Below are 24,939 nucleotides of genomic sequence, written 5' to 3' on the forward strand. Positions count from 1 at the left end.
TAATGTACAAAGTGTCTGTGTGACTGATGAAAGTGATTTACTAAGAAACCAAGGCTGCTCTGTTCTGGCCACTTTCATCAGACATGCAGGACCTTAGGAGGTCACAAAATCAAAAATGGGCTTCCTAGATGAAAATGGGACACTTTATGCTACACATAATCACAGCATCTGAAAATAAGAACGTGAAATAGAAATAAAGAGTAAAAAAAAATGAAAGTTTGTGAAATACGTAAAGAAGCTTCATAAAATAAATGAAAACACCATTATGATAATTAATATTTATTTTGTTTTCATCTCATAGGGACATTTATTTATTTGATGGAGCATTGACTACCAATGACGGTATGTATTTATTATACATAAATTGTTCCATTTGTAGGACCAATATAAATGTTTAAAATAAATTAATCAAATGATAATGTGTATTTTAGCAAGACACTTTAGTGTGGATGTAAACACCTTTCTCCAGTGTGTGGTGTCCCCATACTGCTAATTTCAGTGACACAACCGAGTGTGTCACTGGTACTGTATAACCCCCACTATGCCAACAGACACCAGGTTTAGTGTAAAGCATAGCAGCAGAACTGCCAATAGACAAAGGAAACCATTTGGAGCCATTTCACGCTTGGTGTAAGGCAACTGTCTGAGGAAGAGGTGGAGAAGGGAGAGGAGGAGAAGAAGGAGGAGGAGGGAGACAGTGGATAATAAATGGGGCATCCCCCCTTCCCCATCTGCCTCAGAAGAAAGAAAGTCTTCCCACTTTCTCTACATCAAGGTGACAGCAGGAGAGAGGAAGGCTGGTGTCGATCTCAAGCCTGTTAAGTGATCTGTGACGGCTGATGTGACCACACACCTGGAAACTTCAACACTTCAGATGTTTTTTTTTTCCCTTCTCTCTCTTTGACACCAACTTTCTTTAGAGGTTGAGACATCATATATTGGTCATTTTGAGGATTATGAATTCAGTTAAATTGTTCTGGATGACCCCTGATGAACTATTTGGCAATCAGCAGCTCACATGACTTGCGTTGCTGCTTTTCCCATCACTTCTTGAAAAAGGAGGATGGGTTTTAACATGACGGTAATCTGATGATATGTGCACAAGATCGGCACATGCTTGTTATGCCTGCAAACCTCCACACACTGCGCACCACAATCAAGCCACATTTTTTAACAATAAATGCAGAGGTAATAAGCTCAAAATAGTCACACCTGAAATGACAGATGTTCTGAATGATACGAAGCATGAATTTGGACAAATTAATATCATTTGAAATCTGAAAACTGTGCAGATGGTTTCACCTTAATTCTCTAGGAGTGACAATTTGTAAAAAGCAGAAAAAGTTGGTGCTTATACACAAATGCGACCCTGTTGAACAGCCTTCGTAGAAGTGGCAACAGTGACACCGCAGTGCCCCCTGCTGCACTTGGAGCAAATTGCAAGCAGGCGAAAGCCTGGAGCCACAACAATACAAGAGGCTCCTATTTCAGCCAGTGGATCAGTCTGACACCCTGGAGAGGCTCTTATGCTACTTCTTATGTATGCATTCATTGACACAGTTCATGTGGAACAAGGAATGTTTGGTATAGGTCAAGAATTCCCAGTTGTACTTTCAGAGAAATTAGCTTATTGTGGAGTTCAGTCAATGAGATTATTGACAAGATATTGAGAGTGTATCAGGTTTTGGACAGTTCACTTGATTTCTGATAAGTTCTACATTTTGTCACAACACAAACTTAGTGTTTGTGGGGTTTTATATGATAGGTGAGGAGAAAGTAGCATCGAACTGATGAAGTGGAAGAAAATGACATATGGTTTTAAATGGCGTTATTTTTATAAATTAAAATCTGAATTCATTTCAACCTGTTGCCTTCAAAAAACACCAGATTGATAAATAGTTCTTGAAACATGAAGAACTGTGGAAAAGTTGAAGATGTACATATTTTTAGGATGCATTAAATATGTATACTGGTAAGTTTTTAGATGGATGTTATGTATACAAATTAGTTACGGATATATTATCTCGAATGTTCAGTAAAGCAATAAAAAATTTTAAGTAAACTAATTAAAACTTGCATTTACACCTCTTTAGCATAAACACCAAGCACAAATATCTTTTGAATTTACAAAGTACAGTCCAAAATAATGAACATTTTCAAATTAGCAACAATTGAGAGTGTGGAAGATACCCTGTTGAGGCCAGAGGAGAAAGGCACACCAGTTTAAGTTGACAGAAAGGCAACAATAACCTGAATAGCCACTAGATACACTTAATGTTCAGAACAACATCTATGCATCTTCCAGCAGCAGAAGATAACACCAGATGCTGGTTAGTTTAGAAAAGGAAGGGGAAGCTACACATTAGGGCCGTAACAATTTGAGTACACTGATTAGCAGTTCTTGAGGCAAATTATCTGCCATGAGAATTTTAATTATGTTTTATTGTTAAATGCACTGTATTCAGGTGGGATGATTTTATGTGTTGCACTTCAGTCAATGCTGTTAACAAATGCTAAGTGCTACTAACAGCTAAGGAGATGGCAAAGAACAGAAACAAAGGCTACCAAGAAATAAACAAAAAGTGTCAAAAGTATGGTATATCTAAACTAAATAGAAAAGATAACACAGCTCAATTTGGGTACTCAAATGTAATTTTAAGAATTGAGCTCCTGAATTAATGCTGTTCTCAATTATGCATACAAAATGGTGATTTTTTTTTTCTTTTCTACTAATGAATTGTGAAAACATCTATCTAATACATGCAGAAGAAAATTAATACGTAGCATTTATGTTGCAATGCAGCTGCTTTTTTACACGGGTGAAACTTTTCTGCAATACCCCAGGCAGAGGAGTGAAGTGCTCAGCAGGTATGAAAGTGTTCTTGTGCTACGCATGCAAAGGCAGATAGCAAAAATTACAATGTCTGATGGAATTTTGCTCTGTTGTGCTACTTAACTAATTCTGTTTAGCGAAATTTTCGACAAGGACTAAATGTGTTACGTCAACACTTCGTTCGAAACAGGTCACTGCTTACAATGAGGTGTAAGCTAATGGTCGATACTAAGAGTCAAAAGCGCATGCATGGTCGATGACATGCAATAATCACAGTGCCATCTAGTGGTCTGGCATGACAACAACAGCTGACTTGAGGTGTCTTGGCAGTGCTGTCCAATACATGGCACTATACTGGTATAGTCTCTTATAATTAAAAAAAATACCAGCAGTTTCCAGGCAGCAGTCTATTGTAAACACAGCTGCAATTTTTACATTTTTCTCTGCAGAGTTAATTTTTTTTACTAATTAAACACAGAAACAATCCACCCTAAAAAAGCCACATCATTGTCAAAACATCATTTAGGGACTCCAAGCACTCACCTTTTAATATTTTATCATATTTTCTTCCGTTACGCTGGAAGCTTTTGAAATACAAGTCAAGGTTGTTCTGCTCTACTCAACATTAAAACAGCAGATCCCCCACCCACTGAGATCAACCTCATTTAAATGGACGAGACGTCACACGTGTTAAACAACAGACGTGCTCTGTCACAGTCTGATACGGCGGATTCATCTGTAGAAACAAATAAACACACTGTATAATGCATAACCCAAGCAGGCGAAAGCACAGACAAAGAGCAGTGCATATTCGCAAGTTTAAACACAGCCAAACTTATGGAAAGCCAAGCGTACACACCACAGGGACCACCTGTCAGCGTGTGCTGAACGCCACAGGCAGCATCACCTGCTCACACAGACCCAAATCTTTGGTATTCATATCAAGTAACATCTTCGTACGCTCCAATAAAATAACCCCCTCATGCTCCTTTCTCTCTCTCTCTACCTGTTCCATCACTTCCTACTTCAAATGTGACAGAAAAATAATGACAAAACATAAAAGCGACATGTTGAAACGCACCCTCAGTGATTGGCATTCTTGATTCTATGAAAACATGCAGCCTGCAAAGTGCAAACTACGTAGGCAGGCGATAAAGTGAGGAGAATAACAAGCAGCTTCTCTAAAAGTTGGGAGAAGTTTCTCGCCAGTGTCTAATGAAGAGTGGCACAACAGTCGATTGTGTTGAGAGGAAGATGTTGAAGGACGGCGGTCCCTGCCAAACCGCCCGCTGGAAGCCGAGGACGCTCCGGAGACAAGGCCGTAATCAGCATCACAATTAGGGAGCAGAACACACTCAGTGGACAGGGTCAGATGTCTGCGTCTTTCAAAAACCTTCTTGCCCCCTGGGTTCTTCGTTGTCATCATATGACAATCACAAAATAACATAATATTTATTGGGACTTTATGTAATAGATTAACACAAAGCAGAGGAGGGGGAGAAAAAAAGGACTAAAATGTTATTTTTACTATTTTCCCCACAGTTTTTGCCCTATCAATAAATACCAGTAAATTTTAAAATATGATGAAAATGAAGTCTGCATGGGAAGTGTAGTGATATAAATTACACTCCTTCCATGAGGTGGCATCTTGAAGAAGGTTACTTCAAATAGGTATGTGTTTGCAGCCATACAGCTACCTTAAAAAACTGTGCAAAATAGTTCTTGTCACTTTTATTCATATTACAAAACTACAGCGAAATCTCATGATAAAAGTCCATATTGCCCACATTTATCTTACAGCTGTACCTTTGTCTTTGCTCTAAGTTTGTGATATTAATCAACAACTTAACCCTGTTTTAAACTTCTCTAGTTTTCTCCCTAACCTGTCTGCTATATTTATTATCCTTTTTGATGCTGCTGTCTAACAAATCCTTCACAGAACATATCACTTTTATTCATATTACAAAACTACAGCAAAATCTCTTGATAAAAGTCATAATTTGATGCTTTTTATGAATTACGTGACTACAAAGGGAGTTTCGTGCAATAAATTTTATTTAAGGGAAGGAAGGCATTATTACACTGAATACAATTATACTTTTAAGAACCTTCTGCAATCTATCGCAATCATTTGTTTCATAAGTGAACACAGAGCATATCATAAAAATCCCTGTAGGTGAGAATAACAAGCAGGCTCCATGTGAGCCTTGCATCACAAGTACAACTTGCAGGTTATTGTTACATTCTTACTTTATTGCACTTTGTGTGGAAAAAAAAAAGGTTTCCCGATATAAGGACCCTTCTTATATCAAATCAAACTGAGACAGTAAGTGTTTTAGCTTTGTGTCTGAATTATTCCACCTCCCAAGTAATGGGTGACTGAGACATTAGAACTCATTTTCTCCGCCACAGGACAAAATATTATGGCTGGCTCCGGAGCGGAGTGTCATTGTGAGGTCTTTGTCAAACAAAAGAAGGGACCGGTTCTCTTAATGTTGTGTTAAGAGGGGAGATGGGGAACTCCCACAGCACCTTCTGTGGTCACAGGTGCCACACCTCGGCTTACGCGGCTCCTAATTGGAACGTGGCAGAGTGACAGCGCACACACAGACAAAGGCCAAGCCACAAGGGGAGTTGATTGTGAGGTAAGTGGGTCTGAAAAAAAAAGTCTACACAGATATTTTTATACCTTGCGATTAAAAAAAAAAAAGAGAGAGAGAGAAAAGGGAAATCAAAATCATAAATGGTTGTTAATCTTCAAATGTACAGGGGAAAAACCTTATTCAGTTTGTAAGGATATATGTTTCAGTGAGAAGGAGAACAGAATGTATGCCTTATCAAAGCCTCTGTGCACTGAAAATATTTATCATTTATTAGAATGCAATTGATTTCATACATTAATAGAACCAAACACAGCACACAAACAACAATTCTACTACTTGTTGCTGAAAACTCCAAACAATTACCACAACCCTGCAGTTTAAAAATGAAAGAATAGTAAATCAAAGAGTTCGTTCCTAGGAGTGAGGCAGGGAGAGGCGGTGTTGCGCTGAGTTCCAAAGGGCATATCTGAAAACGAGTAAGCAACACATCTGTCACTTCTACTTTTTTTTTCTCTGTCGAGAATAATTAACATCCGGTTGTCACTGGCAGCAACACCCATTATCATTGGACTTGTAATAAAAGTAATGTTCCATATCTGTGCTTTGTATCCATGAGCTTTGCCCACACAGTGACATTGAAACGCAGAGTTTAAAGATAAAGGAAACAGATGGAGAGCAAAATCTTTGGTATAAATAGTGTTCAGTTAGATTTTTAAGCTATAAAAAAGAAAAGAAAAAAAATCTTATCTTTGATTTTCTTGGAAGCTTCCATTTCTTGCAAAAGGCCTGATCATCAGAAGAAGTCTGCAAAGTCACTCTTAGGTGACAGAGAGCCAACATCACAGTTTGACGTAGAGGCAAAGCTGCTAATGATGCGTCAAATCTACTGCTCGGTTTAATAAACAGCCATTTTATATTTATCCAATGGCATGCACACATCTGAAAAATCTGAGTTGCCCCTTTTGATAAGAACTGTGGAGAAAATAAATACATTTCTGACATGTTTCATGTGCAAAAAGCACCACCATCACTCTTTAACATCTAACTTTTAAGGTTTAAACTTTTTTACCATGTTCTCCCTGATGTGTCTCCTGGTGGCAGAAAGGATGCCAACTAAGCATGCAAGTTATTGATTAAGGTCTTAATATTAAGCTGATTGAACTTATTGACTAACTGATAAGCAGACATTTTGTTAAAAAAAAAACTGACTGGTCATGTATCAAACATGACAGTCTTTCAATAACTGAAGGGCTAAATTGTAATTGAAACATCTCCCAATAGTTATAAACTATTTCTAGTTTATAACTAGAAACCATCTATTATTGTAAGCAGTATATATTGTTTTGCACTCTTTGTACAGTACTTAAACTTGTTTATCATTATGTTGTAAGTTTTTGATTATTCTGTTCTTGTTCTAAGTGGTAATTTTGATACATCTGTATATTTACAGTGGGTTTTTACACATTTACAGTCTTTTCTAAGTATATTAAACACTAAAAATCTTAATTTAAAAACAGTTACATTTTAACATTTTTGTCAGCTGTATTAAATATAGAATCAAAAGTGCATTTTGCCTCCCACAATAGACTCCATTTCAACTGTTTATTTTTTTCCATTCTTGAATCGCTACGCCATCTTCTTTCCTTTCTATTCTGTAAAAACTGGCTTTATTCTAAGGATGACCAGTAGTGCCCCCAGCTGGATGGTGGCCAAACTACAACACTAAAATTAGGTAAGCGGACATTAATCAATGTGAATCAATTTTAATCTAGGAAAGCATTGATAGCCAATCCTAAATCATTTCATTGGTTGCATCCCTAGTGTGAATATTTTTTCTCTACCTAAAAGGTTGAGCTATGCTGCTAGTGTTTGTGTTCCCACACATCAGAGCAGGACGCTCAAGATGATCACTGTGCGGTACATCAAAAAAATTGATCAAGATCATAATGAAACTACGTCTTTTCAGGCTTTCCCCATCGACCGGCCTTTCTTCAGCCTTCACCTCTAATAGTCCCAGCTGTCGTACAAGAGCATCCATGAAGAAGCAGATCGTTTTAGACAGGAGGCAAATAGGTTACACAGACGACGTACGCTCCATAGCATGTCGCCTCTGAAGTCACTTAAAATAATAGAGTTTTCTGGAGGCAGTGAGAGGGCCGTTTCTGTGTCCTTTGCGGGTGTCATCAAAAGGTGAGGCCACACACAGTGTCAGCAAGTGAATCAAAGCTTTTACAGTCTAATGGCCTTTATAGAAGAAAAGCAGACGTTACTAACAGGAGGCAATAACAAAAGTGCAAAGGTACACATTTACATTAATGCATGTCCACAGAACGGTAGCTCTGGAACAGTGGAGCAATAAAATACTACATGGTCGTTTGTGCAATTGTGTCTGTGCAGAAGGAGGAGTGTCTTTAGAGTCAAATGACTACCTATTATTTGATCTTTTATAGGTGAACTCCCTGCTGACATGTAAATGGGAATAGTATGCAGCGCTCCTGCACACACACACACACGCTCAATCAGATAACGAGCTGCAACTCTAGAGCCTTAGGCTGTGGTACATCTGTGATAGAGGAGACATAAGGCATCCATGAAGAGACTTTTAAGACTCCCCATAAAGTACCAGCTCCACACATACAGTACACACAATGTGTGATGAATGAGCGTTTTTAGAAATGCTCCAGAAGAGGGATGGCACGGTGGTGAAGAGGTCTTAAAACAGTAATTCCTAAATAATTCCCTCCAGGGAAGAAAAAAAAAAGAATAGAAAAAAGCATGGCAGCAGACAAAGACACAGAGACACTTTCTCACAAATTGGCCCACTGACCTTCAGATACTCCCCATAATGAATGCACGCAGCTTTTAGTATTCATGACTTTTAGTTCAGGCAGACAGGAGAAGGAAGACAACGAGGGCACAAGAGTTATGAGTTTCAGAGACACTGTAATGTAAGAAAATCTGTTTTGATGCAAAAATCTGTTTTGATGATGAAATTTTTCTTCTTTGTAATTATACCATTTGTGACCTATCAACTTAGAACAACTCACAATTAGAGATGCATGAAGAAACTGGATGGCGGCCAGAACTGAATGAGTTTTATATTAAAATACTCCGACTAAACTTTCATCAACAAACCTTGACAAGATGTTGTGGGAGGAAGAAAGTAAGTTTCAGTGTTCAGAGAGGTTGAAGAGGTGTTGAGCCTTGTCTCATGAGGGGAGAGGAAATGGGAGCTCACAGGCATGATGTTAGAGGGTGTTCAGCTGTCTGCTACAATATGCCTGTCTAAAGCTCTCCTAAGCGGCCTTAGCTTCCCAGTCCTGGCGCTGCCACACTCCCCCTCTGTGCCAGAGTCAACTACAGCTTGGTGCCGTGCCAGCTGCATGACAGACTCTCCTTAGCTTGTGGAAATACATGCTTTCCACTTCTCACTTCTAATCTTTTCTACCTTCCCACCTTTTCATGCCACTCTTTATCTAATACTTTTTATGATACTTCTATTTGTCCTCATTACCATCAGTTTGTCTGCATTAAAATGTTATTTTCATGATGAGCTATGCAAGACGCACACTGTTTCCTCAGAAGTAATTATAAAGAGTTACTAAAATCCACCTCCTCTTCGCCCCTGGACCATTTTCACAGCTATCCTAATTAGTACAAAATTTAAACCCAGCAACCGCTGAATATCCCAACTAGCTTGGCATATCTCTTATAGCCAGCTATAAATTAAGCCAGTCTAAAAGAGAGCTTTGCTGTCCGATGTCTACGCGAGAGCCAATTTTAAGAAGCAACCTTGGAGTGACTTTGGATGTGCGAGGGTAATTATATACGGTTCTGAGGGAAGTATTCAAGTATTGAGAACAGCCACTCACAGAAACCCTTGAGACAAAAGCTACAGAGGGATACTTGTCATGCACAGAAGACACTTTGCTTGGTTTGACAAGGAGTTGAGAGGGAGATATGTGAGAGGGAAGTAGGTTTCTATTCAAAAGAGGACGCATCTGAGAGCTGATTGAAATCTCCTATTTGAGATTGCGGTCTCTTTCTGACTTTGGCTAAGTAACTTCTAAGTAGGCAATCATTTTAAAGACAACTGAAGAATGCATCGTTTCCCCGTGAGGCGAGGAGGAGAAGATTCACCAGATGATAGTGTCCGTCTAAAACTATTCATTAAACTTTTTCATATTATAACCACAAATCTCTAAGAGTTTCACTGTGATTTTATGTGACAAAACAAGAAACGATACACGACAGAAAAGTTGAAGGAAAATGATAAATACAATACATACTATATGAGTCAGATGATTGGTGAACTTAGTGTACCTCTGCTAATTCAATCTCAGGATAAATTCAGCTCTTATGTGAAGGCTTCAGAGGTTCTTTGGAGAACATCAGTGATGAAGACCAAAGAACAAATAAAAACATATCAGTGATAGATAGAATAATAAATGGCACAATTGGCTGTCCACCTGAAATAAAGTAGGCAATAATAGTAGAAGGCAAGCGGTCCACGGTGGTTTTGTAGTACCTATGGAGATCTACAACCATTACCTATGACTCCAAATATTATGGTATTCATGGAAGAGCGGCAAAAAGTAAGTCACTGTTGAAAGAAAGCTAAAAAAAATAGTTCAGTTTGCAATGAGCCATGTATGGGACATTGCAAACATGGGAAAGAAGGTGCTCTCGTCAGATACTTAGTGGTAATTGTGGAGGTTGGAGACCTCCATCTAATATCTGAATACCCGTCTAAAGATGTTCCGAACAATGTATTTTAATAGTTCAAACAACAAGCATGCCATAATAGGCACAATGGAAACCGTTTGCGTTGAAGTCAACATCTGCAGTCTTCCTTTTGTCTGCTCTAAAGGGGTAACGTCAATCAATTACAAATGCCAGTCAATAATGTGTGAAGTAGCATTGTGACGAGATATTGTAGCTGTCTAAGCTTTCTTTCCTATATTTTAGACATGACCTAAACGAAAAATCTCCAAACAGGCAAATTTTCTACCTATAATTTGGAGTCAAGTTCCACAAAATAAATCCATGAATAAGTGAATTCTTGAATACTGAAGCGCATCTGGCTGGGTGACCACTGCATACAGTATTGCAGTTGTGAAACACGGTGGTGGCATCACAGTGCTGTTGTGATAATTCAATACAGCAGGAAACAGAATCTGGTCAGAGGTAATGAGACAGATACACCTAAATAAAAGACAGGACTGGGAGAAGATATATCAGAGGATACAGTAGACTGGGGATAACTCATAATCCAGCAAAACAATATATCAAACATTCAGTGAGTGCTGCAATGGAATGGTTTGTATCAAACCATGTTCACAAGTTAACCTGGTCCAATCAATATTCATATGTAAATCCTTTAAAGAAATTTGAGCAATTCTTGAAAAATTGCTGTTCAGTCACTCGTGGTTGTAGCATGACCAAGTTCAAGGGTAATATAAATTTTGCAAGGTACTGTAGCAGAAACAACAAATATGCAATCGATCCTTTTCAAAGCGGAAACCAGGTCAGTATCTCTCCCTCTGCTTAATGTCAGTCCTGTGGGTCCAGCACTCACCACATGACTAAGAAAACGACTCCTTTGTTATATTACTGCTCTTAAATATACCCCCTGCAGGGGTCTCTGGAAGGCTGGCTGGGTCCCACAAGGGGGGTCTGTATCTGTCACCTCCATTTAGGGCCTGTCTCGTAGCAGCTGACCCAAATCAGCCCCCCGAGGCAATGCCAAGCCCCTACACAGAGCTCCACCGCCGCAGTTAATAGGCTTGTTTGGCAACGTATCCAGACGCTGGAACCAAAGCAGCCATGACAGCTGTCAACCAGAACGAACATCTTCCTGCATGACACGTGCATAAACACCATTGTCTGTGATGGGTTTTCTTGTTGACAGTGTGAGAATGGGGGGGCGGTCGATGGCTTTTGACTACAAAGGTGTGTTTTAAATGCACACGTTCCTCTGGCGCTGCCTAATCATCGTTTTTTGGTGAATCGTCTTGGTATTTCCAGCAGAGATTGTGGCAGGCTGATGCCATGTCAGGAGCTATTTGGCATGTGTGCAGAAAACTCTCCCTGTGGGGCGGGGGGGGGGAGCTGTCATGAAGAAGAAATCAAAGACACCTACGTGACTTGGTGGATTTCCTCCAAGCTGTTAGACAGGCTTGGTGACATGACCTCATTTCAGCAGTTTTTCAAGAAAAAAAACAAAAAACAAGCAGAGGATGGAGGAGCTGCCTGCTGCTCTGCAATATGGAGTCATAACATTGTTACCCCAGGCCCACAAGGAGTATGTCATGCTGCATATGCTCTGCAGCTGAAGCTATGGTTTTGTTAACAAGACTGGTCTCATGTTATCCATACTGGTGGCTCAGTGTGTTGGAATCTACTGAAACTGTACATGTAAACATGCTGTCTTACTTGTGCTTTCAATTTAGAACCAGCAGCTGAACTTTGTTCCACATCAGCACCTTATCTCCACGCTGCACCAAGATTACGCAAGTAAATGTGCTATATTCAAGCAATGTGATCCTCCGAGGAAAATAAATAGTTTGCCTCTGCTTTAGTCTAAATTGTGACATGCCGCATTACAATGACTGGCAATTTGTTTCATGAGGACTTTATGTGATAGATCAACACATGCATCGTTTTTTATTGGAAAGAACTTGATGCTCGGCTTTTAATTTGTTTTCACTGCTAAAAATGTACTTTCCCCATTTTTGTTACCTCAAAGAAAACCAAGAAAAGCAAACTGCCTTCAGAAAACCTGATATTACTAAATACATGGTGTTTTTTTGTCTGTTTCCCTCTTTTTATTAGCATTGTTGAACAAGTACGCTATTTAGAAGTTAACCCAACGTCGGCAAACCTAAAACAGCTGCGAACCAAAACAAAGGAGTTGAATAAAAAAAGAAATACACACTTAAAAAGGAAAAGAAAAACAAGGGGATAAATAAAAACCTCATCAATACCAGCCAAAAATTTTACCCACATTTGTAATCATACAGAGTTCAACTTCAAGGCTTACATTTTTATTAGCAAATAAATCAATTCCTATAAGTTATATATAGGTGCTGAGCTGACGCAGGAGTAGAAGCTCTGAGCATCTCTTTAAAATAACTGCATAATTAGATGGGTAGCACTGCTGTGCATACCTGGGTTCTCAGCTTCCATGGATTGATAGATCGATGGGAGTTGCTTGAAATTGCAAGAATGGGAGTGACTTATATTTTTAAGAGTGAAAGAAGTGAATGTTTGCAGTACTTTTCCTGTATCTGTATTTCTAAAGCAAAAAAAAACCCATTTCTGTTGGTTTTGAGGATTATTTTGTTATTATTGCACTTCTGTGTGGAATGTAACCATCACAAGTATTACCTTCCAAAGCAAAAATACTAAGAAGCACTCTTAGAAAATGTGTCTGTTTAGTATTTTTCCTGTGCAGTCAGACACAGACTTTAAAAATCTCTTAATAAATCATAACATACATATATATGTTATGTACTGTATGTATCATCCTTAAAACCAATTGCTAAAACAATTGTAGCATGAGTAGCATGTTTAGTTTCAACCACCAGAGGGCAACACCACCGATGCAACCCCTCATTAATTCAACAATTTTTTAATCACACCTATGTGATTATAATTACTTCACATGTCTGATAGAAATACTAATAATAGTGTAAGTCAAACTAAGATTCTTAAGACATAAAACATTGTTTTATGATTCTGACTTTTTACACTATTTTGCACTCTCTGAACAAACTAAATTTATCACTGTTTTATTCAAATCTATACAACAATCAAAATAAATGGAATTATGTATGTTTGAGAAGCATAAAATTTAATTATTTAATGAAGCTGCGGACATGGCCCAAAGTGCCCAATTCTATGATTTACTGATGTGGTCGTCTATAAACTCACTGTGATGGTAGTTAATCAATGAAATTTTATTTGTATGGCATATTTCAGCAGCAAGGCATTTCAAAGTGCTTTACATCATAAACACAAAAACACAAAGTCATGCAACATAGAATCAACAATTAAAATGCTACATTAAGTCAAGTTCCATCATTAAATTCATAATCGATTATGTTTCAAATGCAACTCTAAACAGGTGAGTTTTTCGTCGAGATTAAAACGAACTCAGTGTTTCAGCTGTTTTACAGTTTTCAAGGAAGAAGCATGGAGGCCGATTTGATGTAAAAAACAAAACTTTGTCCCTCTTTTATTGGTTTTCAAAACAGCGTTCCTGTGAGTATCTTTTTTGTCCTTTGTTCTTATGAATGAGATTTCCAAGTGTCTAAATATGCCACACAGCCTTGCGGATATATATAACATGTCCCACCTAAACTCTATGCCAACCCTGACAAGAAAAAATCTGACCAAACACATTTTGTTCCCATGTGTAAAAGCCACATACTAAGAAGTCTAAGGAACGATATCAGGAATTGGCCAATCAGACTCTCTCGCTTCCTCTTTCCCTCACTCTGACACACACACACGATAATTAGTCTTTGATTTCCCTTGGCAGGGTTGTGGTGCCAGGGGGCAGCTGTGGGACCCTGCTTTAGCCTTGGCTAATTTCACTCACTGCTTGATCTCGACCCAGCACAGGTGCCCACTTGGCACCCGACCGCCGTTTCCATGGCAATGCCAACTTCGGAGGCCAAGAAAATGCCAGTTGTCCAAAGAGCCCAACCACAGGGGCCAGTGATGTGACATTACAAAGACAAAGAAAACAGGACCAATGAAGAAAGCAGTTAGACCTGAAGAGATAAACCAGGTGAAACTTTTTCTTTTTTTTTTTTTTTTTTTGCTGTTTATACATAATTTAACTTAGAAATCTGTCTTTTAATATGAAGCAAGTCGCATAAATATACTAAGAATACATGCAGGAAAATGTTTAGAAGTGACCGTCACTTAGGATATGCTGCCTCCTTGTGGTTCCAATGCATTACTGCAACATCTTTCTGCAGGTACATATCTGCCAGCGCACCTGCTATTAGCTATAACCAGACAGTCGCATACCATTGTATACCAAAGCATTAGAAGGGTGTTGCTATTTTAAAAAAAAAGCAAACTCAAATTAAATATGAATATCTAAAGATCTAAAGTTTCTCTTAAGGATTGTCCTGAAAAGTGTTTTTCTAATTAAGTATTAGTATATCTAGGGTTTGTATTTTTCCAAGTATTGTACATTTTCTGTTCTTTGATGACATTCCCTGCAATGCAGCAAGCATTCTACCTTCTCTTATGATTATACAAAAAATAAGTTTGTTCTCTGCAGCATCAACATCTCCGAGAAGCACAACAACATGATTACTGGCGTTATTTCTCATTTTGCATCCAACAACCATTAGATTTTACTTTCATTTACCCTAATTGGCCATATTACAGGCATTTTGTCGCTTTTATGGCCCTATTTGAACAGACCCATATTGTAAATGTCTCACTCAAGGCTATCCTCTCACAATTTAATGGTGACACTGCCATCTGCTGCATAGTTTCTTAGTTTGAATCAAAGCTGCACGGCGATCATTAGGAATTATTCCAGAATTACATTTTTATAGTTGTGCCTCATCTTCTTTCATCTTTAATACTAGACTGCTGTTACTTATGTTCTTATTTCACTGGATTCACAATTATGGTGTTGAGGAAAGCATGCATTTACACATTGATGGACTGTTCAGTGTGTTACTCATCTGGATGGAGCCAAAATAACCACATTTGAGTATGTCAACCATCAAAACATCAAAGAGTCTATTCATATATACATATTTAAAGGAGTGGTACTATTCGTTTTTCAAACGCATGGTGACATTTTACAGCACAATCACGCAAATGTTAACTTCAGTTTTTATTAAAATGCTACATATTTAAAACATGACTTAAAAGAAATGTAATAACTAAAAAGAAATCCTTTAAGAAACTCCCACTCTTTCCGAAACTCCGCCTTCAGGAAGTCATCACAATATAGCTCCTCTATAAACCCTTTAGCAACATTTTTACCAGTGTTAAAATGTTAATAATTAAGAACTAAGACAACACTCCGGATATGTTTTTAGGAGCGAACAATATTATAACATGATGGAAGCTCAAAAAAGTCAATTTTGCATAATTCTGCCCTACTTTAAGGCATCTTTGACATGTCAAACTAATGATTCTAACCAAACAGCTCATTAATGACAGCTCAGTGAAAACACTGGCAGAATCTTTGAGCCCTTTTGAGTTGGGCCTCCACATGTTATGTGATAGCTGAAAACCTACAGACACATGGAAATGATGTGTGTATTTAATTGCTGGTGTGTTTAAAGCTTCGACACCACAGTTCCAGTCAGCACAAGAATTCACAAGAAGTAAAAGTAATCATTCATGAAAGTCTATCCCTCATAGGGACATTCTGTCAAAAATGCATCCGAAGCAGAGAGCGTTGACACCTTGTGCTAATTGTGGTGTTCCGCAATCTATTCTTAGTTTGTATTGAAGTGTGGAGTAGAATAATTGGAGCGGTTGCTGCTGCCGAGTAATGCGGCAATGAACTGGTGTAACGAGTGTGGTATGTGGTACGCAGTAAATAATTAGTTACAGTAAATGCAGAGGTCATTTACCTGGCATGTGTGTGACTCTAAAGCTGTGGGCCGTCACTTTCGCTCATAACTTATGAAGTGTCAACAGCAAGCTGTGCATGAGGGGCTTTTATCCCACGGAGTAAGAGTTGTTCTGTCAAGAAATTCTCCCAACTGATCTATAGATTTATGCAGCTCCTCCACAGAATCTCAAAGCTTCTCTGATTAACCCCTTCCATGCCAAGCCATTATTTTTGGCCTATTCTGTCTTATTTACCATGTTTTAGGACATTATTTTTGGCCTATTCTGTCTTATTCACCATGTTTTAGGACATTATTTTTGGCCTATTCTGTCTTATTCACCATGTTTTAGGACATGGTGAATGGTGAATTTCATAGAGCTCTGTCCATCTTTCCCATGAATTCTGACATGGTTTCCCATCTCTGCTACAAACCTCTGGGTTTTAACAGGGAAAGAAATATTACGTTACTGGCATTTAGTCCACATCTATAATCGATTTGTTTCTTTGTTCTTAATCTTGCCACACCAGGGACACAAGGCTTTCTAGAGGATAACTAACATGTTTTTTCTGGAAACTATTCAACAACAAGTGAATTTCAACATTGGAAATCTAAGCTCACATATGACGCCTCACCTCGCTACCCTTGGAAACGGTAGCGAGGTCAGGTGTGTAACAAAAACCCAAAACCTACCCAACTGTGGAAATACAGTCTTGATTTATCGGTCATGTGACATGGACGTTAGATCGTCGGTGCGACAGTCTGTGGAGCAGAAACAGACAGGTTGCAGCATGCAGAGCTCAGCAAGCGCTTATGAATCACTTCTCATAGTACAACTTCTGAACCTGAGCCAAGCAACACACACTGTCACCCACATCACCAGCTCAGACGAATATTCCTGAACTAATCACGACACAAGTAACACTGATGTCATTCTCTTACACTCACTTCACACCAAATTAAAAAACACGTTCTACTATAATGCAGAAATTCATTGACGTTAACGATGAAGCTACTTTGTAGAGTAATTTTCTGGAAAATCTGCAAAAGTTTATAGCTGCCTCCTGGGGAACAACACACCATCATTGTTTTTTCTATTTGTTTTAAAATGTTCTTGCAAGTCATTAAGTAATGCTGTAATGGCATATTAATGCCAATGTAAATAGAAAAAAGAGGAGTAAATCTCCACCATAAAACAAAAAAAACTTCAAGAAACAAAAGTCAATGTTTTAGTTTGAAAAGTTGGAGATTTGCAAACTTAATTTTTAGATTAGTTTCAAAGTTTCTAGAAAAAAAAAATAATTTTCTTAGTCTCAAAAGTAAAAGATTTTCAACTTTTGGAAATGTGTGAAAGTTTCTGAAATTAATCAAAAAATATTTTGGCAGAAATTTGATGCAACATTTTTTTTTTGTTTGTTCTTTTTTTATCTACAATGGTCCTAATATGTTGTTGCAATATCATCTAATTCTCTTGGGTTAGTTTTTTGTGTTTTTTCTGTCCTTCTGAGGTGTTTACATGCATTGTGCGCCTCTGAGCCATATATGAGAACACTTTGTGGATTTTTCTGTTTTTTTTAATGTGCTTGGCAGCAATAAAACACATGGGAGTGTTTTGTGAAAACAACAAAGGCAGCCTGCAGATTTTATTATCAAAGATCCTTAGTGATCATTTCATGCCAAGCTTTTCTAAAAGCTTTTGTATAACCCACTACTTCCATCAAAAATAATTGCCAGGCAGATTTAAAACGAACCCAGTTCTACCAGTTAGCCCTGCTGTGCATACACTTGCAGTACAACATGTACTGCCACTGCCATAATCTCAGTAAATATTAGAGGAATTATGAATGCAAGAAGGGAAAAAAAAAATCATCCCATCTGTTAACTATAGGAGAGAAAAAGGTTGTTCAGATGAACTACAACAGGAAGACTTCAAAATGTGCCACAACTATTTATTGTGACACAATAATGAAGAGATTTATTCTTTTCAAGAATCATCAAGGTGGAAAAATCCAAACAAACAAAGTGTTAGCTTTTAAAAATCTGAAGATGAACAGCAATTTTTCTGACACGTCCATTATGGGATGAGGATCATTGGAACTTAAACATTTAACTCGAAAATTCACTAAAGCGTTTACTGATGGATTTCCTGCGTTTCTTCTGATGTCAACCAGAAGAGACACAAGTTGATGACATGAGAACAAATTTTTCTCTCCCCTCCCAGTAGAGATTTTAAAAATGTTTGGAAAAGATACATAGCGAAATACATCTTACAGCAACAAGAAGAATTTAAACTAAACTAAATTATGTCTTGCCGATCATCCTTTACACTGAAGCAACACGCAAGTCATGTCTTTCTAATTCCATAAATTAAATTTAAAAAGTGCAGCTCGCCTTTAAATTGCAAGAGTTTTATTCAGTGTTAAATTGATCACGCCTGACTGCACACAGATGTTAAAAATGGGAACAATTCTTCAGTGTAAACTCATGCTTATTTACTTTAGATGAGATCAGCAATTGTTTTCTGACTCCATATACATATGTTACATATATTACCCCACATGACAAGAAGCCTGAAGCAGTGATACTTGCATGAACAGGAGGACGGCTGTTGTTTGTTACAGAAACTTAACAGCTTGACTTTGTTCTTGCTTGTCAAGAGTTTCAACAGCACAAAAACAGGAAAGGAGGTAGTGGCTAATGGAAATAACTGGACAGACTGGCTTTACTTCTACAACTGTACACACACAAAGAAGCAAACACCCACAGAGTGAGATAAACTCCCCACACAGGTGTGCACGCACACACACACACACACATGCACACACCTCCCCCCCCCCCCCCACACACACACACACACGCACACCACACACCACACACACACACACACCACAAACACACACACACACACACAAACAAAGCTGGCTGACCCAGATCTGCCCCAGCTGAACTCTGCACTCTGTTACACGACAACTACCAACATGTCACCACAGGAAGTCATTCCCATCAATTGTCATCATTTACTTTTTAAGAAAGGCTTGTGCAGCCAAGTATTTAGGAAATGCATCGAATAAAATAAGAAGAAATTATACATTTATTATCTACACTGCTCAAAAAATAAAGGGAACACTCAAATAACACATCCTAGATCTGAATGAATGAAATAAATATGAAAATAATTTCCACCTGTTGTCTATTCCATTTGCACAACAGCAGGTGATATTGATTGTCAATCAGTGTTGCTTTCTAAGTGGACAGTTTGATTTCACAGAAGTTTGATTTACTTGGAGTTATATTGTGTTGTTTGAGTGTTCCCTTTAGTTTTTTGAGCAGAATATTTTCTGAGAAAACTGAGTGTAATGACCTTACAAGGCCACTAGAGGGAGTACATACAGCATAAGAGTAAATTGATAAAATAAAATATTAAAAAAATGATTGCCAATTTCATCTCTTCTTTTTCCATAATCAGTCATCTGGTTTCCGATGGTTACAGAGGACAGGCCACGGGAGACAGAAAGCTGCTGAGATTAGAAGGAAAAGGGGAGAAAGGTGTGTATGTGGCTGCAGGTGCAAAACAGCTGCTATCCTCCTTGATCCAACCTAATGTGTAACCATGGCAGCTACCGGTTATCATCAGGTGAGTAGGGACGTAAGCAGACATGGGTTTTTTGTCTGGCTCAGAAAGAAAATGCTCTAAGAGCTTCTGTAAAGTTAGTCACATGGATTAACTTTTGAATTTAAAAAAATATAAAAGTTTAAATTTCAGATCTTAGAAATATTTTAATCTAACAGGAAGGTTGAACAGAGTAAATCAAAGTAGCTCTGTTTTATCCCTTTAAGTTTTAAAAGAGGCGATATGAGATTTCCATGCACACAGTAGCATTTTATAGCAGTCAGGTTACTATGCTACCTTCTGTAAAAATGATAAATATAAAATGCGAAAATTATTTTTACTTTATGATTTAATGCCTTGAAATTGTGCTTCTTTCTTTAAAAACTCCTGCTCTTTCTGAAGCCCCGCTTTCAGGAAGTCATCATAACATGATGACAATGTTTTGTTTTGCCAGCGTTACTTTGAGAAGTGGCTCGTATAATGAGCTCAACAGAAGCAGAGTTCCACAAGGAGTTGGAAAATTGCTGCTGGCTAGTCTGAAGGAGCTGAGTGAGGTGAAGATGGTGCCATGTTCACCCCTCTGAAAGGTTGAAATCAAAGACGATTTTACAAGATACTGACCTCCTTTACTGCTTTACAAAACTAATAAACATGACCAAATTAAACAGCATCTCATCTAGACAAATAAAATCAAGTTTGCAAGTTACCCATCAACAACTTCAAATTTGGGAATAGCTCACCACCTGGCCCAACATTAAAGCCAACCGGTGACTAAAGTGTAGTCACCACTGCTAACGTGGAAAAAATCCAGGGACATTTTGGGTAAGGGCCCAGACAGGGCAGTGAAAGAGTGGGTACTGTGATCATCATATGGTCCTGACACCAAGTTTCTACCACATACTGGTAAATGAAAACCAAGAAAATTAGGACCTTGAAAGTTACACAGCATCATTAAACCTTCCACTAGTGGGAAGCTCCAAACAGGTTGAAATAATTAGATCAAGGAAATGACTGTGTTCAGTAGTTCTGTACTGTTTAATAGGGACTAGATCTGATCAAGAACACATGACACTTCAGCCTTAGTAATGCAAGTCTTTCAGTTTGCGTGGCAAGTTCGAATATGATTTGAAGCAAATGTGACAGACAAATTAGAAAAGAGACAGAAGGTGACGGAAGTTTAAAAAGAAATGAAATATCAATGTTGCAATGCAAATACATACTTATTTGCATAGTGAAATATAACTGGACTTACCTTATCCTTGTCATCTACCACGTCACACAGCATGTCATCAAGGTCCAAAATGCCTCCATCGCCATGCTCCAGTCTGTGGACCTGAACCCAGTAGCTGGGATCCTGGGAAAGAAAGAAAAAAAAAAAGTTCATAAGCCCTATAATGAGATTTGCTTTATTTGAACCATATAGACGCAGGATTTGTTGCATTATGCGAGGTAAGCCACAAAACGCTGCTCGGCCAAGTGAATTACCAGCTTGTGTCTTCTTAGGAATCAGCTGGTCTGATCATCATGGGGTTTATATCATGATCCGGTTCGCTGGCGCACATATAGGACGTGACATGGTTAGGGATTGAAACCGGGAAACGTGGTCATTCCCTAAACAAGTGGTCTCGACCTTTCTATTTGGGGCAATCTATGTTACGTGATGAAGGGCGGTTCTTATTTATATATTTGAATGAATAAAAATAAAAAAATCTTCACTCTTCTATGTGGAAGTAAAAATAGCTGTCATTTTCTGTTTTGTATCAGCCATATGAAAATGGTTCAGGCATGAATAATGCCGAGATGAAACTTCAGTGGTACCTGATAAAATCAGTTTACTTTCATGGCCCAGCTTTATTCTTTATGACAATTTGCTATGTTGTTTATCCAGATGTATTTAAAATCAATTATAAACTTTAAAAAGGCTCTCAGTCTCATTTTATCACATGTTATATGACAAATTGACTCTTCAACTATCCCTTAAAACACCTTTTGCTTCATCTAACAGCTGACACATTAATTTATAATGTAAAATTTTCAAGCTGGCTGATTGAAATAAGTGGCTAATCATGTCTGTCACACATTTACGAATGAAAAGTCCTTATTAAAATTAGGAGTGCACAGATTGCAATTCTATGCCGATTCCAATTTTGGTCAATTCCGATTTTTTAGTCTGCCAAGTTGGCAACAGTGGGGTGACTATTGTTAGCTCACATGCAGCTGTGATCTGGTGGGTGGGTTCATCAGTCAAACTTCTCTCACAACAAAGCAACAGGAGATAGATGGTAGCTGACTGTCAGGAATTTGCAAAGGTAGATAAGATCATTGGATAAGACCAGTTTCTCATGCAACTATCATCCAATCTCCTAAAAGCAAGGAAATCAATGCACCCCTCATTACAATGTCAAACTTTCACATCTAAATTGAACAATTATGCAAAGTGAAAGACTGGTTCTGTTGGAATGTAATCTGTGGTCTAGTGTTAGCTACCTCTGATTTGTGGTTGATACACATTCTGAAACACTGTTAATGATCCAATATCGGCACTTTCCTAAAATAATGGCACTTAACAAAAAATGACTTGGGCCATTACTTTAGGAAGGTAACAACACATTAAGATCTGATGAAGATTTAAACCAATTCAATTCACCACTCAACTGATATTCAGTCCAATCTATTATCTATGTGATAAAATAGGAAGAAGCAAGAGTGAGTCATTGTTTGTGACTTAATGAAAGAAAACTTGTTTAACATATTCAAGATAAATGTTTTGTATGATCTGTCACATGATTAAATGAGCTTATCAGATTAAAAACAAAAATAAAGTAATTACATCATAGTGGAGTATTGTAGCTCCTTATAAATGGGGAAAATTCAAACTGACATTTATTATAGACTGCTGAGCTTTGTTGAGTATTACACAAAAAAGCACAAAAACATTTAAAAAAAATAAAAATTGTGCAAAAGTTGCTTTGATTTTTTGAACATGCTGGTTTTGAACATGCTGGAACATGCTATTGGCAGCCGTTCAGAATCTCAGATAGGGTAACTCAGGGTAACTTATATAGGAAGCTAAAGCTCGCTTACATTGTCAACTCGGTCATCAATTTGTCTTTTGATGAAATATTAGTAAAATCTCGTTTCACAAAGGCTCCTCTCTCATACAGTGTCATATCGTCTCTGATGAGTTTATTATGTGTTTGTAAGTAATCAAGAATGAAGGCCGGGGAAGAAAAAAACATTTTAATCCCATTTTATAGTTCTTCTTAAAGAAAAATTAGGTTTTGTTTGAAAAAAAAAACGATGGGACACCCTTTACATCTAATTCTAGCTTCTACGACACAAAATAACAGAGAAAATGGTAAGTTCAGTGACTGCCTTTCTCTCTAAAGTAAATTTGGAAACAGGCATGTCTTTCATTTCTTTTTTGGGGGTCCTTCATTTCCACTACTTCTCTCTTATCCAAACTAAACTGTCTCCATAATTTCAAGGCATTTTGGTGAAATGCCTTCATATTGTACTGAATTGTGGTTCACCAGAGATAATGGTCCAAATTGCAAAGGGAAACAAGTTAAATCTAGAAGACAAAAAAAAAAAACTGGCAGATTTTATCTAAATCAAAAGGGAAGGAAGGCTAAAAGTTACTATGCAGACACACATCTTACTCTCCAGTCAAAAGAAAATATTCTCTCTGTGTTCCAGATTTAAACGTAATAAAATATACTCTGTGTTTTGAAGGAACCCAGTCAGGAAGACAAAATTTAATAAACTACTTCTGCGATGCAGCCTGATAAAAGTTGACCAAAACCCAGAAGAGACAGAAACAGCTGAAATCCAGCCTCTCTGGAAGTTATTACAAGCCACAAAGTAACCCTCGGCATTCAAAAAAAAAAAAAAAAGATGTGTTCAAATGCTGACTAAGTCTGTGTCGGCTTGGTAAAATCTTGATCCAAACATGTTCCACAGATGGATTACAAGGAACAAATATTCTGGGGGAAGCTGAACCACACAAATTAATCTCGGCATTACACTTCGGATGGATGGAAGGGGAGGAAAAAAATCTGCTTTCATATGCTCCATTTAGGTTGGACTTGTGAAGACATATCTTGGAACATTTTATCTGTGGCTCTTTGCTTCATGCGAACGGAAAACAGCTCTCTAATACATTGTGGTTGTGTTTTATATTGTCATCCTTTTGGCTCACATGCATGTGGTGATGACACGTAGATAGGGTAACTCTTAACTTCACTTTTTGTGATGTTATAATATCAAGTAATGGGTCATTTCATGAGAAAAGGAGGAAATTCCATTGTTTTATGTTTAAAAAAAAGGGGGAGGATCGGAAGCTTGGAAACTGCATCTCTGAGGAGGAGCTTCGTCCTCAAAGGCGGAGCTAGGTTCACCCAGGCGTTTTGCACCGCTGAATGGATGAACAGGAGATTACAGGATTTCTCAAATATGCATAAAAAAATAAATAAAATCAAGGCAACACTCCAGGCATGTTTTTGATTAGGAAATAATCTGCAAACATTATTTAACACCAAAGCTATCCCTTTAATTTTTTACTCGACTTGTCAAAGGAGCTTCTTCCACATGTGTCATTTTTGTCCACTATATTTTTGAGAATTTTTGTGGTCACAATGGATTTTGTATAAGGCAATCAGAGTAAAGAAGAATGAATACAAATGCATGCCACATTTTTCAGATTATTCTGTTCAACTTCCTTCTATTTCATAGCTCTGAGGTAGTTTGTAAATCAAGGCCTGTTGTTGACAAGGATGGAAAGGTTCAGGGGTCATGAACACTTTTACAAGACACTTTACACAAACCTACAAATAAAACATGTTGGCAAGGTTAAAAAACGTGCATTAGGACATTTACAGTTGGAAAAATTATAAACAATAATACAGGCATTGGTAAGTTCCCAAAGGAATTAATCGCTGACTTAAACTTCGACAACTAATGCCTCCTAAAGTCATGTTTGTAAGAGTGAAGTGCTGAAGTGAACTCAAGCATGCAGTTTTTTTGCATACAGTCTTCTATCTGACAGGGTCTAAGCAAATGGTGAACTAGAAAGTGGTACAAATGTAAAGAGGAGAAACTGAAAAGAGGGACATGATCATTTTAACAAAGGGAGCTTTGTGGTACAGCCATTTCTATTACTGCAGCATATAGTAACAGCTGGTATAGGGAGGAAAGCACTGAGCTGATAAAGTCTTAGCAAACATAAGAGTTAACCTCAAACTGTTACCACATCTCTGCAGGGGAAAAAAAAAAAAAACACACACTCCGTTA

The 24,939-nt window shown here is 37.9% G+C and overlaps 1 protein-coding gene across 4 annotated transcripts in view; it reads right to left on the reverse strand.

Moving 5' to 3' along the window:
• Positions 1 to 24,939, reverse strand: part of LOC129364582 (partitioning defective 3 homolog) — a 343,226-nt gene that overhangs the window by 289,514 nt on the left and 28,773 nt on the right. For all 4 annotated transcript variants that reach the window (XR_008606460.1, XM_055037305.1, XM_055037304.1 and 1 more), the window contains exon 2: positions 20,900 to 21,001. Coding sequence is in view for 3 of the 4 variants with exons in the window: in XM_055037305.1 (XP_054893280.1) it covers positions 20,900 to 21,001 (102 nt within the window). In the remaining variant the exon portion in view is untranslated. The remainder of the gene's footprint in view (positions 1 to 20,899; positions 21,002 to 24,939) is intronic.

Source organism: Poeciliopsis prolifica, unplaced genomic scaffold (genome assembly GCF_027474105.1).
Source record: "Poeciliopsis prolifica strain line A6 unplaced genomic scaffold, Auburn_PproV2 SCAFFOLD012, whole genome shotgun sequence".
NCBI lineage: Eukaryota > Metazoa > Chordata > Actinopteri > Cyprinodontiformes > Poeciliidae > Poeciliopsis > Poeciliopsis prolifica.